The sequence below is a fragment of the Lutra lutra genome, chromosome 10, assembly GCF_902655055.1.
Source record: "Lutra lutra chromosome 10, mLutLut1.2, whole genome shotgun sequence".
Taxonomy (NCBI): Eukaryota; Metazoa; Chordata; class Mammalia; order Carnivora; family Mustelidae; genus Lutra; species Lutra lutra.
In genome coordinates, this window is record NC_062287.1 from 106,108,850 (window position 1) to 106,123,042 (window position 14,193).

The 14,193-nt window shown below is 39.1% G+C and overlaps 1 protein-coding gene across 2 annotated transcripts in view; it reads left to right on the top strand.

Annotated features, from left to right (window-relative positions):
• Window positions 1-10,067, top strand: part of LOC125080084 (solute carrier family 22 member 9-like) — a 35,066-nt gene extending 24,999 nt beyond the window's left edge. For both annotated transcript variants that reach the window (XM_047693920.1, XM_047693921.1), the window contains 5 exons: window positions 3,098-3,213; window positions 4,352-4,566; window positions 5,954-6,062; window positions 6,764-6,967; window positions 9,131-10,067. In XM_047693920.1, coding sequence (XP_047549876.1) covers window positions 3,098-3,213; window positions 4,352-4,566; window positions 5,954-6,062; window positions 6,764-6,967; window positions 9,131-9,191 — 705 coding nt within the window. In that variant the 3' untranslated portion in view covers window positions 9,192-10,067. The remainder of the gene's footprint in view (window positions 1-3,097; window positions 3,214-4,351; window positions 4,567-5,953; window positions 6,063-6,763; window positions 6,968-9,130) is intronic.
• The last annotated feature ends 4,126 nt before the right edge of the window (window positions 10,068-14,193 follow it).

Below are 14,193 nucleotides of genomic sequence, written 5' to 3' on the forward strand. Positions count from 1 at the left end.
GCTACATTTAAAAAAAAAATTCTAGTTAGTTGACATACAGTTTCAATATTGGTTTCAGGAGAAGAGTTCATTGGCTCATCATTTATATATAATACCCAGTGCTCATAATAACACATGTCTTCCTTAATACCCATTACCCATCCCTCCCATCTCCCAACCACCTCCCTCCATCAACCCTGTTCTCTATAGTTAAGAGTCTCGTGATTTTTTCCCTCTCTCTCTCCTTTCCTCCTCCCAAATGTTCATCCATTTTGTTTCTTAAATTCCACAAAAGAGTGAAATCATATAGCATTTGTCTTTCTCTGATTGACTTATTTTCCTTAGCATAGTACACTTTAACTCCATCCATATCATTGCAAATGGCAAGAATTAATTCTGTTGATGGCCAAGTAGTATTTCTGCATATATATATATATACACACACACACATACATACATATATACCACATCTTCCTTATCCATTCATCAGTTGATGGGCATTTGGGCTCTTTCCCTAGTTCGGCTGTTGTTGATATTGCTGCTATAATCATCAGGGGGCATGTACTCTTTTGAATGTGTATTTTTTTACCCTTTGGGTAAATACCTAGTAGTGCAATTGCTGGATCATAGGGTAATTCTATTCTTAGCTTTTCGAGGAACCACCATACTATTCTCCAGAGTGGCTGCAATAGTCTGCATTCCCACTAACGATGTAAGAGAATTCCCCTTTCTTCACATCCTTGCCAACACCTGGTTCTTGTTTTATTAATTTTAGTCATTCTGACAGGTGTGAGTTGATATCTCATTGGGGTTTGGAAAATTGAAAATTTTCATTAGTTTTTGATGTAGTGTTCAATGATTCATCAGTTGCATGTAACACCCATGCTCCTCACAACATGTGGCCTCCTCAATACCCATCATCCCAGGGTATTTGTGCATTTGAAGAAGCAGTAGCATCTTCCAGTCTTTACAGTCTGCTTAGCAGGAAAAGCCCTTCACCGGTCACCATGGCTGGAGATTCTGGGTAAGCCAGTTAGCAGGGTTTATCAGTGGGTCTGCTCCTTGGGCCCATGGATGTGTGGACCTTTTGCCAGGGTCTGCAGGTGGATCCACTGCCAGCTTCATGAACAGGTAAGGCCAGGTTGTGGGCTTGCTAAAGCCTCTTTGAAGTAAAGCAAGGGTGGAATGTGAATAGCGAAAGAAGGACATAGCCTGGATTGCAGATGTGCAGGAGCTGAAAACTACTTGAACATAGTTACATTTGAAATGGACCTTACAGGTTGAGGTAGAACTAGCCAGGTTTAAATCAAGCAGGGATATGACTAAATTTCCAATTGAGAGCAGTCCAAATGGCGGCAGAGGGGCCAAGCCAGTGGTATGCTAGTAAATGTTTAACACCTAACATTATAGGAGGGTGGGAAAAAGCCATAGATCTCAAATTTGTGGTGATTATCAATTTCTGTAGTATGAATACTACCACCATTGTCAATAAAAGCCACTAGCATCACGGTGATTGTTTTACAAACTATCTAAAAATTTAACGAAGGGCTTTTGTGTATTTGTACCTGCTAATTCCAGGACAACAATGGGAAGTTTCATGCTTTTCACCCCAACATGGTGTTATGATGGGCACAAATAGTTTTGTCTTTTTTTTTTTTAACTAGCAAAGGACAATCAGAGAAAAAGAAAAGATGCATTTAAAAAAACAAAGATCCAGCAGGCTCCCACTTGAATATAGGCCTCCTCTTTCTTAATTAAGAATTTTACCAGGTAGAAGGAGCTCCTTGACTTCCCATAAATGACATGACATCACCTTCCTAAATTCTTCCGGAAATACAACTCACATCTCTGCTCACCAAAAGTGAATGGCCAGTGTGAAATAACCCATCAGCATCTCCCAGACGTTTACTCTGATACTAGATATGATTTGAGGTCAGTCTCACAGGCATGGCAGCCCTCATCTGGCCCAAGTTTAAGGTATGCCTGGAGCCCATCCTTAGAATACTGCCTATGACAATGACCTGTGTTCATGAGTTTCTAGTGTTAGTTGCAGGAAGGAGATGCTATCTTGACTCTTCTCTTCCAAAAGCATAAGGCCAGCATTTTGCGGCTTGAATTAGCTCTGCAATTGAAAAAGACATTCTTAATCTGGTAGGTCCTCACTTAGATGACCCTCTAAATTCCCTTCCTCATGGAATTTTTCCAATGGACTTCATGGTATTGTTTCACTTGTAAAGGCAGGATGAGAATTAAGTCAATATTATTGGAATAATTAGTAAGTAAGTATTTGAGGTTTGCTGGATACAATTCCATCTACATATTTATAACCTAATGTATGGCTAGAAAGTCTTCATGAAAAGGTGCTATTATTTTTCTCTACTCGTTTCTTCTCCCCATCCATCTCCTCCTCCTCCTCTCCTCCCCTCCTTCTCCCTCCTCTCCTCCTTCTCCTCCTCCTCCTTCTTCTTCATGACAGAGAGATTGGGGTTTAGAAATACTTAATAACCTTCTGCAAGGTATACACCTAGCATGCTGCAGGGCCATTAAGCAACTCCAGATTATAACCAACTTGGGTATGAGTTATTCTACATCAAGATGCCACCCTGGTTTCATCCTCAGATTTAATTCTAGGCATCACCTTCATGGAAGCACAATATGCCAGGAATTCCCTCAAAGATACTGAATGAAGAACCAAAATAAAGGCTCTCAGGAAATGTCATTTTTCCTGAGGTAAACAGGATGCAAAGCATCTTTGCAAAGGATGGCTGGCTGGGAACCAAGCTTAACATCCAGGTCTTTCATGCCCATCTAGCATAAATGGAGCTTTGGACCTTAATCCAAGTAACTCACATTTGATTCCCTTCCTGATCTGAATATCTAACATACACACCCTTTCTGATGCCCGACAGCCCACTCAGATCTTGTGTTTAAAAAGTCCTTTATTTTCCCGAGGCTCCTTTAACTCCCTAATTCACCTTTCACATGTCAGTGTCTTTTTGAGGTCTTGATTTCCTCCCAAATATAACAGCAAGTGATCTAGCTTATCCTCTGTAGGGGGCCTCCTAATGCTCACATTGTGTGACAACTGAACAGTTTCTTGTGGCGGTTGTTGTTGAAGGTTTTGAGATCCAGCATGCAGGAGGAGCTGGAGATAGCACAGGAAAAACCTTCCGTGCCTGACTTGTTCCGCACACCCATCCTGCGCAAAAGGATCTGTTTATTGTCCTTCGTGAGGTAGGTTTCACACTGTGCATGAAGAATATCAAAATAGTGGAGACATGAATCTATTCCTATCAAAGGATACAACAGGCTGTAGGGACAGATTTGGAGATAAAACATGAGGAAGCCAAAGATAATTGTGTTTTTTAGTTACAGAAAGACTGACCCAGAACTAATTGTGCAATGAGTTTTGTTATTAGGTCAACTTACCAGTGGAAATGAAAGCTGTGAACTTCAATCACAGTAGAGATTTTAGCTTTAAGTTTCTTCACTTATTAGTTTCCATGTCAATGGAGATAAAATCACAAAGAGTTGGGATGCCTGGCTGGCTCAGTCAGAAGAGCATGTGACTCTTGATTTCAGGGTTGTGAGTTTGAGCCCCACACTGGGTGTAGAGATCACTTAAATAAACTTAAAAGAAAATTCTTAAGTGCACCAATGTATATAGCTTGATGGATATTTGCATATGTAAATGTGCAACCATCACTCAAATTAGGATATAGAAAAAAACTCTAAAACCCTTGAGGACCTCATTATTCTTTCTTTTTTTTTTTTAAGATTTTATTTATTTATTTGACAGAGATCACAAGTAGGCAGAGAGGCAGGCAGAGAGAGAGAGGAGAAAGCAGGCTTCCCGCTGAGCAGAGAGCCCTATGTGGAGCTTGATCCCAGGACTCTGGGATCATGACCTGAGCTGAAGGCAGAGGCTTTAACCCACTGAGCCACCCAGGTGCCCCAGTATTCTTTCTTTTTTTTAAAAAAAGATTTTATTTATTTATTTATTTGAGGGGGCGGGGTAGGGGTAGAAGGAGAAGCAGATTCCCTGCTGAGCAGGACTCTAAGATCATGACCTGAGCCAAAGGCAGATGCTTAACTGACTGAGCTACCCAGGGGCTTCCCTCATTGTATATTCTTAAGAATACCCTCACCCACCAATGGTTACCAAAAAGTAACCATTATGACCTCCAATTTATGCAATATTTTGTGACAGTTTTTAAATCATCACCACGTAGAATATTCTACAAAACAGACTGTACCTTTGTGCTTGAACACCAACCACTGGCTGCCTGTCTGATGATATTTATCATTGTGGTTTGTAGAACCTAGGATCTAAACATAATGACATCTATCTTTCTTCTTTTGTTCCCTGCAGATTTGCAACCTACATGCCCTTTTATGGCCTGATCCTCCACCTCCAGCACATTGGGAACAATGTTTTCCTGTTCCAGGTTCTCTTTGGCATGGTCAACCTCCCCGCCAATTACGTTGCCCTTTTGGCACTGAATCATATGGGCCGTCGAGTAAGCCAGATGATTTTCGGGTCCTTACTTGGAATCTTCATTCTGACCACCACGTTTCTGCCTGAAGGTGAGAAAAGAGCACAGGTTGAAGAAAAGAAATATCTCAAGGACTTGGGGACTAGACTCACACAAGGAAAGGGAGAATATGGTTCTAATGATTCCCCAAAACTGATCTGAGGATTTAGGACAGATTCTACCATTAAGCAGCTGGGAAAGAGTCATAGCTCAGTAAGAGCTGGTGCAGACGTATGGCTATCCTTATCACATTTGAGAAGTATCTGGTGCTGTATCTTCCTTAAAGTTTCTCTAGGAGACCAATTAATCACTTGCCCTTTTGGCTTTGACCAATCACACTTGTAATTGTAAATGACAGTATCGTGTCCAATATATATTAATTTTATCTCATATGAGAACACAATACCCTCATTTCTGCTCTCTGGTTATTTTCTTATTACTGCAGCTTCGGTGACAATTTGCTCCCTAATGTCTACCTATATTCACTTGTGTGTCTTGTATTAGGTCACCATCACTGCAATCACAGTTTAGGGAAGGCTTTTTGATTTCAAGAAAATAAAAGTATCTTGTCTTCAAGCAGAGAAGCAGGCAATAGGAACAAGGAGTGAAGCAGTTAAAGCCTCTCTTAGAATCTATTTTACTAAATTAAATGATCTTATGTCATGAATAGGGGAACCGTGGTGGTCCTGTGCTTTGCCTAACTCCCAGCATAGCTGTGTATGTTACAGGATCCCAGATTGGTAGCTCTGCCCTCATCTTGGTTGTGTGCACTGATGCATGTTTGCTGCTTTACCACAAGTGTACTCCAATGTTGTAACACTCTCATGAGATTTTTTTTTTTAATTATTGAGTAGAAAACGGACTCTGAGATTTCCTTTCAGAGGTTTCCAAAGTCCAACAATCGTTCCCCTAACACAGATCTTTATTCTTAAATCTTCAAATATTGCTCTAGATCAAGCTAGTCTCCAGCTTATCCAGAACATGAGACAAAGTTCTTATTACTCTCTTCCGCAGTACTAGCCCCACGTTAATATCATGTGTGCACCCAGGTTTTAGACTCCTCAAGGACATCGATGAGTTTTACTTTCCTCTGTAATTGTTCATATGGAGTCCCACTTTATACATGAAAGGCAGAGGAGACACTGGACAAAATAAATGAAAGCGAACTCATGCTCCCCTCTCCGTCTTTGGCAAATCTCTGATGTGTAAGGGAGAGATAATAAAATGACTCGGGTTTTTTATTCTCTGTTTAAGTTGTAACATACAGATAAGTCACATTTCTCAGCTACTAGTCACTCCACGTTCTCTGCCTCTGTGCACTTTTTCTACAATGTACTTAACACATGCAAACATGTCCAATTGTCTTTTTCATTTGTTATTTGGTGGATGGTGATTCCTTTAGCTCTGATTTCCTGAGTCTCACTGGTCTTCCTCTCCAGAAATGCAGAGTCTGCGTGTTACTTTGTCAACTTTGGGAGTAGGAGTTTCTTCTGCAGCTCTCATGAGTTCTTCTGCCCATGGAAATGAACTAATCCCTACCATAATCAGGTACAAACCTCGTGGAAGCTCTAACAGGGTCAAAACAGATCTTCCCCAGCTAATTAACCTTTATAGTGGAAAGAACACTGATGAGTTATCAGAAGCATCAATTATAATAGCTTTTTAAAAAAGATTTTATTTATTTATGTATTTATTTGACAGAGAGAAAGAGAGAGAGAGAGAGAGAGGAAATACAAGCAGGGGGAGTGGGAGAGGGAGAGAGAGAAGCAGGTTTCCTGCTGAGCTGGGAGCCTGATGCAGAATTCGATTCCAGGACCCTGGGATCATGACCTGAGCTCAAGGCAGACACTTAACGACTGAACTACCCAAGCGCCCATAATAGTATTAATAGTAACAAAAATTACAACCAAAATTTAAACTAAATTTAAACTAAAATTTATTAAAATTTGACTTTGGCAAGGCACTGTGTTTTTTTTTAAACATACCATCTCACATAATCTACAGAACCACTCAGTGGTAGATGGTATGGAGAAGAGTATTTTTTAAATGATTAAAGTATGTGCTAATGCACTTGTGCACTTGAAAAAAATTGCTAGCAAACAAGACAGCATATTTGAAATGTAAGAGTATATCGTCAACCTTCATGTATCTAAACACTATTGTGATATCTCCCATAATTGAAACAAAATAATAAATCACAAATTACCTGCATGGATTTATACCTGTGTTTGTATTGTTTGCACTCCAAGGGCAACAGCGACAGGAATCCTGGGAATTGCTGCTAACTTTGGAGCAGCCCTGGCTCCCCTCTTGATGATCCTAACTATGTATTCTCCCCACCTGCCCTGGATCATGTATGGAGTCTTCCCCATCCTCTCTGGTCTTGCTGTTCTTCTCCTTCCTGAAACCAGGAATAGGCCTCTGCCTGACTTCATCCAGGATGTGGAAAAGGGGTGAGTAGACCCCCTGGCTGCCACTTAGGGAAACTGTGTGCTCTAGGTCTGCGACAAGGAAGGCAAGACACCATTCAGGATCACTGTCCCCTGGGAAAGATTTATGAATTTAAAAAAATTTTTTGATTTATTCATTTAAGAGAGAGAGAGAGAGAGAGAGCACAAGCAGTGGGAGAGGCAGAGGGAGAAGGAGAAGCAGACTCCCTGCCCAGCTGGGAGCCGTAGGGCTTGATCCCAAGACTCCAAGATCATGACCTGAGCTGAAGGCAGACACCCAACCATCTGAGCCACCCAAGCGCCCCTATGAATTTTCTTTCTTTTTTTTTTTAGTGAGCTAAATGCCCAATATGGGGCTTGAACTCATGACTCCAAGACCACGTCACCTGCCCAGCGACTGAGCCAGCCAGCTGCCCCTCCCAGGGAAAGATTTACACCTAGACATATGTCATGTGGTCAGTGCCTTTGGTTTAGCTACAGCTCCGTGCCTCTTCACACTGACTTCAGATACCCCGTGGCTCCCCAGGTCACACAGACTGGCTCTGCCCAGTGGCCAAAATTAGGTGCCTTAGGGTGACAAACACACCCTGAAGGTATTTCATAGACACACAGATCCAGACACCAGGATCTCATCCCTCAGACCCCAGAAGCCTCCAGCTGGAAGAGTGCAGTGAGTTCCCCGGAGCGTCTGAGGACTGCCCTGGTCACTGAAGAATCTGAATGGGATCAGGGAGATGACAGGAGCCCCTCCCACAGATGACCATGTACCTCAGGGGAAGAGTCTCGTTGGGCTACCTGTGAGATCCAGACCAGCTGCTGGTTTCTGCTGGGAATGCAACTGTTGAGAAAAGTGGGAAAGGAGGAGTAAATATAGGTTGGTTGGTTGGTTGGTTGGTTGGTTGGTTGGTTTTACACAGAACAAGAAATTTTATTATCTTGAATGCTGGTACATTCAAACAAATAACAAGCTTAATTAATCAGAGGGAAATCTCATATACCATGGCAGATTTCTGGGCAGGTTTCAACCCTTTAAAGGTTGAAAGCATAATTGTTCAGTCTTCTTTCAGATGGAGGGCTTCCATTTTACTTGACATTTTTACTTTAACAGTTGTTACGAAGTTCACCCAAAGTCTTTCACCTGTAAGGTTAAATGGAAAACAGAGTGAGAAAAAATTGTTAGTGTTGGACTTTGTTTTCTTTGTTCTTTCATATACATGGTAATGTCTAACTTTGAAATTTTCTTATGGGCATCTTAATTTTTGAGTTTTTAAAAATGGTAAGACCATGAATTTTCTTGCTTTATGGATCATAGTAGCTTCACAAATGATGACTAAGATACATGTACAAACAAAATTTCAGATGCTCTCAAAAACATATTTGGAGATATAGCACACGTGATATATATTTCTTTTTGGGTCCTTATCCTTTTGGGATACTGAAGAATACCCAATTTAAAATATAGGCATTTTTTTGGTCATGGGGCCTACTCAAAAAGGAAGGAAGGAAGGAAGGAAGGAAGGAAGGAAGGAAGGAAGGAAAGAAGGAAGAAAGGGGTGCCTGAGTGCTTAATTAGTTACATATCTGACTTCCAATCTCAGGTCAGGTCTTGATCTCAGGGTCATGAGTTTAGCCCATGGGCTTAAATGGGCTCCATGCTGGGCATGGTGCCTACTCAAAAATAAAATAAAATAAATAAAATATAGGCATTTTAATTGAATTTTTAAATTTTTAAAATTTTTTTAAATTTTGAAGAATTTTTTAAATTTTTAAATTTTTAAAATTTTTTAAAAGTTTAAAAATGTTTAAAAAATTTTAAATGATCAAGAATCAGAAAAGGGGTGCCTGGGTGGCTCAGTGGATTAAAGATAAATCAAATCTTAAAAAAAAAAAAGAATCGGAAAGGATTTTTAAACTTTTGTATATTGCCTTTACCACTTCTAAATCCCTTTGGCCTCCAGATCCCTTGGCCTCCAAAGGTGAGGGTGGGAGTTGAAACTATGGAAGCTGCCTTCCCAGAATTTACTCAGATCCTTCGGGCGGGGGTCCTGGTTTTAATCAAAATTGATGGGTCAAGAATCAGTTTGCTTTAAGAATGCAGGACCTATATGTGACTTGATGTCTTCTCATTTTTGTACTTCTTTGTTGGTTTCATTGTATTTTTACCAGGAGAGAAGGCCTAAGAAAAACAAAGAAGGAAGATACCTTCATGAAAGTGACACAGTTTTAAGGAGTTCCAGTAACGAACTGCTAATCAACGAGCAAGACAGAGGAAGGAAAGTCAGGATCATCCCCAGATACTGGGAAGATCTGTAAAATAAACAAAACAAAAATCTATAAAGGAAACATGGATCCCTTTTATAATTGCAGGACTAAGTAACTATGCAATAGCTACAGCTAATCATAATGAGAAGTTTGAGGAAAGCCCTAATACTTGAAAAAGTTTTTTTATTCTTGAAGTCTTGTAGATATACAATGTTCTATTAGTTTCAGGTGCACCACATAGTGATTTGACAATTCTATACATACAAAGTCATAATATTTTTAAAAGAATCATAGTAAAATATGTGCAAAATTATAGATGTCTAGCATCTTTCTGGACAGAAAGGCAGAATAGAATTTAAAAATTTTGATTTTGCCCCAGTTAATTGGTAGAGTAATTGCTGGAGTAATTACAATGGAAAACTCTATATTTGGGGACAACTCCAAAAAAAGTTCCATATGTATGTACAAATTAATAATAGGCAAAATGATTCAGAAAAATGAGGCTCATGGAGGGAGGATGAGGTAGGTTTTGGGGGCAACATATGCTGGAATGAGATGCAGTAGGTCAAAAACACAATAGCAGATGCCTTTACAAATCCAAAGAAGTCCAGAATGATATGGTAGCATATTTGACACTTGAAGTTTGATCATTATCAATGATTTCATTATCAATGATTCATTGATCATTATCATTATCAACCAATCATTATCAATGATTTATGATGATTAAGGGTATCATGAATCACTGATAGAAATAAGTAATTACATAATAATTACCATTATATGATTTTATAAATAAATGCCTGGGGCGCCTGGGTGGCTCAGTTAAGTGTCTGCCTTCAGCTCACGTCTTAATCCCAGGGTCCTGGGATCGAGCCCTGCATCGTGCTCCTTGCTCAGCGAGGAACCTGCTTCTCCCTCTCCCTCTCCCTCTGGTGGTGTTCCCTCTCTCACTGTGTCTCGCTCTGTCAAATATATAAATAAAATCTTTTTTAAAAAATTAAATAAATAAATAAATAAATGCCTAATTTTTAAACTTCATTCCCCAAACCAAAAAAATACTCCATGTGATTAAAAAGATATATAGAACAATTAAACCATGTTATTCAATACAAAACCTGGCTACAAAATCTTGGGGTTACAAAAGTGTTCTGCATAGTAAAGCAAATGCCAGAAATCTAAATGCCTAAATACTCATTTAAAACCTCTGTTGGTCCAGCCGTAGAGATAAAAGAGAAATCTAGAATAATACTCATAAAAATTATAAAAGCTGTAAACCTCTAGTGGTGTACCTTTATGAGATTTTTATTTTCTTTTTTTTATAAGTCTCTGTATTCTAAGTTTAAAAAGGATAATGCACCATTTAAAAATATTATAAGGAATCATCAAAAATAAATTTCAGGGGCGCCTGTGTGGCTCAGTCACTTAAGTGTCCGACTTTTGATTTCAGCTCAGGTCATGATCTCAAGGTTGTGAGATTCAGCCCTGGGTCAGGCTCCAAGCTAGGTGTGGAGGCTGCTTAATATTCTCCCTCTCCTTCTGCTCCCCCCACTAAAAAATTGCAAAAGACAAATTAAAAATTTTCAAAATGGCTCTATATTAATATGTATATCTAATAAATATTCATGGAAAAAGTACATAATTCAAGATTAAATAGTCAAAAAGCAAAAGCAGGGGTGCCTGGGTGGCTCAGTGGGTTAAGCCTCTGCCTTCAGCTCAGATCATGATCTCAGGGTCCTGGGATAGAGCCCCACATTGGACTCTCTGCTCAGCGGGGAGCCTGCTTCCCTCTCTTTCTCTGCCTGCCTCTCTGCTTACTTGTGATCTCTCTCTGTCTGTCAAATAAATAAATAAAATCTTTTTTAAAAACCCCAAAGCATATAATTTTCAAAGAAAAAAGTCTTGCAACTAATGAATCATTGAACACTACATCAAAAACTGATGATGTGCTATACAGTGGCTAACTGAACATAATTAAAAAAAAAAAAGAAAAAGTTCTCATAATAATGCAAACCTGTACAAAACCACTGGAATTTAAAGACATTCAAGCAAAAATAAAACACTGACGAACCATGAGAGACTGTGGACTCTGAGAAACAAACTGAGGGTTTGTTTTGTTTGGAATCTATATTAAGTGAGATCATACAGTGGGGGATGGATGAGCCTGGTGGTGGGTATTAAGGAGGACACTTACTGCATGAAGCACTGGGTGTGGTGCATAAACATGGAATCTTGGAACACTGAAAAAATAAAATTAAATTTAAAAAAACAACTTTTATTTTCCAAAAGACCAAAGATTTGTAAATAGAAATTTGTTAATTGATGGCAGGATTATAAAACAACACCTACTATAGAACTGCTTAAAACACTGGATGGTGTCATTATATAGAACTCTAAAAATCTTTAATTAATCCAGCAATCATTTATTTGGCATATAATAGTTATCAAGCAGTATGCTGGGAACCTTGGATACAAAGAGGAAATGAGGGGTGCCTGGGTGGCCCAGTCGGTTAAGTGTCAGACTCTTGGTTTCAGCTTGAGTGGTGATCTTTGGGTCATGAGATCGAACCCAGCATCAGATTGGATGATGATGGACATGGAACCTACTTAAGATCTTAAGACTCTTAAGCCTGCTTAAGATTCTCTCCCTCTTCCCCTCCCCTTCTCAAAAAAAAAAAAAAAAAGATCATGACATCAAAGATATAAAGGAGGAAGGGTAAAAGGAAGGATACTTGATAAGTGAATGAAGATAAATTGCTATCAGCAGAAAAAGGATTATTTCATGAGATGTTTTCTGTAGACCTCATTGTAACCACCAGGCAAAAATCTAGAGCAGAGACACAAAACATAATAAAGGGGGAGACAGAGCAAATCACCATGGAAAACCACCAATTTAATAAGTAGACAAAAAACAAGAAAGAGAAACATGGGAGAAACAAAGTTACCAGAAAACAAAAGATGGAATGGCAGTAGTAAATTCTTACATATTGATAATTATCCTAGATGAAATGGCTTGAACTCACAAATCAAAAGGCACAGAGTGGCTGAATGGACTTAAAAATTACCTGAATATATACTGCCTGCAAGACAGTGAAAGCGTGGAAGAATATATTCCGAGCAAGTGGAAATGAAAAGGCAGGCGTAGCCTCACTTACGTCAGACAAGATAGACTTCAAGCCAAAAAGGGTAAAAGAATACAAAAGAAAGGTTATTATATGATATCAAAGAGATCAATACATCAAGAAGATATAGTTATCACAAATATATATGCTTCCAATACCTAAGCATTGAAATATATTAAGCAATTAATAACAGAACTTAAGGGGGGACGCCTGGGTGGCTCAGTTGGTTAAGCAGCTGCCTTTGGCTCAGGTCATGATCCCAGCGTCCTGGGATCAAGTCCCACATCAGGCTCCTTGCTCAGCGGGAAGCCTGCCTCTCCCTCTGCCACTCTGTCTGCCTGTGTGCTCGTTCTCTCTCTCTCTCTCTCTGACAAATAAATTTTAAAAAAAACCTAAAAAAAGTGACAGAACTTAAGGGAGAAACAGACAATACAATAACAATAGGAGATTTTAATAACTTACTATCAGCAATGGATAGAACGCCAGACAGACAATCAACAAGAAAATACTGAAATTGAAATGCACTCTACAACAAATGGACTTAGTTCCATGAGCATTCCACCCAACAGCAGCAGAATACATCCCTTTCATCCAATATTCAAAGATGCATAGTCTCATATTTTTCTCATTTCTTTAAAATGTTGAATATCTAAATGTTTAGATATAAACAAGGCAATTAAAAATTTCATGCTTTAAATCTCCTGAATAAACCAGACCCCACCTTCAGTCCACTGCAGGTACAACACCCATGCTGGTGCCCTTGTAGAAATAAGTTTTAAAACACCCTGTTGGGGGTGACTCAGGGTGTGGACATGGGCTTCTGGGACTCAGACAACTACCACAGTGATCACAGTTTTGCCAATTAAACACCAGTCCAAGCCTAGACAAACCTACTCAACATTGGTTCCTTGAATCCTTTCTCTTTGCATATCTAATGCAATAGCCCAAATTCCTTTATTCCTTGAGTAACCAGTAATCCTGTTTGCCTAACTATTTGCCTAATAATAACATCCGCTTTTGATGTCAAAAGTATCCCACTGAGTATGAAAACTTTAGGGTCATTCTGCATATTCCTGGAATACATATTCCTGGAAAGAGGCTACATCTAAGAGTTTGAAGAAAGGAAATCATTGGTAATGCATTCAAGCCTTTTGATGATGATTAAAAATTTTATCATGAACCCTGATCTGAGACACTGACCTTGAGTCATATACAATGTCATCCAGATTATTATCTCCCAAGCCTCCTTTGGGATCATAGAAGCAATAAATAATTGGGTAAAAAGAAGGAAATAATGAGCCGTCCTCACTGTCACAGATTAGAAACTGCTTCCTGGAGACTCTGCATGATACCTTCCCTATTCCTACACAATATTAAAAGGACTCTCAAGATGTCAGTTCTTCCCAACTTGATCTATAGATCCAATGCATCAAAATCAAAATCTATGCAGATTATTTTGTAAATATCAACAATTAATTCTAAAGTTTATGTGGAGAGGCAAAAGAGATTCCTCAAAAAATTAAAAATAAGACTACTCTATGATGCAAAAATTCTACTTCTGGATATATACCTGAAGGAAACAAGGAACACTGTGTTGAAGAGGCATCTGTACCTGCATGTTTGTTGCAGCATTATTTACAACAGCCAAAACATGGAAACAACCTAAGTGTCTGTCAATGGATGAATGGATAAAGAAGTAGCATGAAATACCATTCAGCCAGAAAAAAAGAAGGAAACCCCACCATTGGCAACAACATAAATGGATGTTGAGAGCATTGTGTTGAGTGAACTAAGTCAGACAAGGAAAGACAAATACTGTATGATCTCACTTAATATAGATTCCAA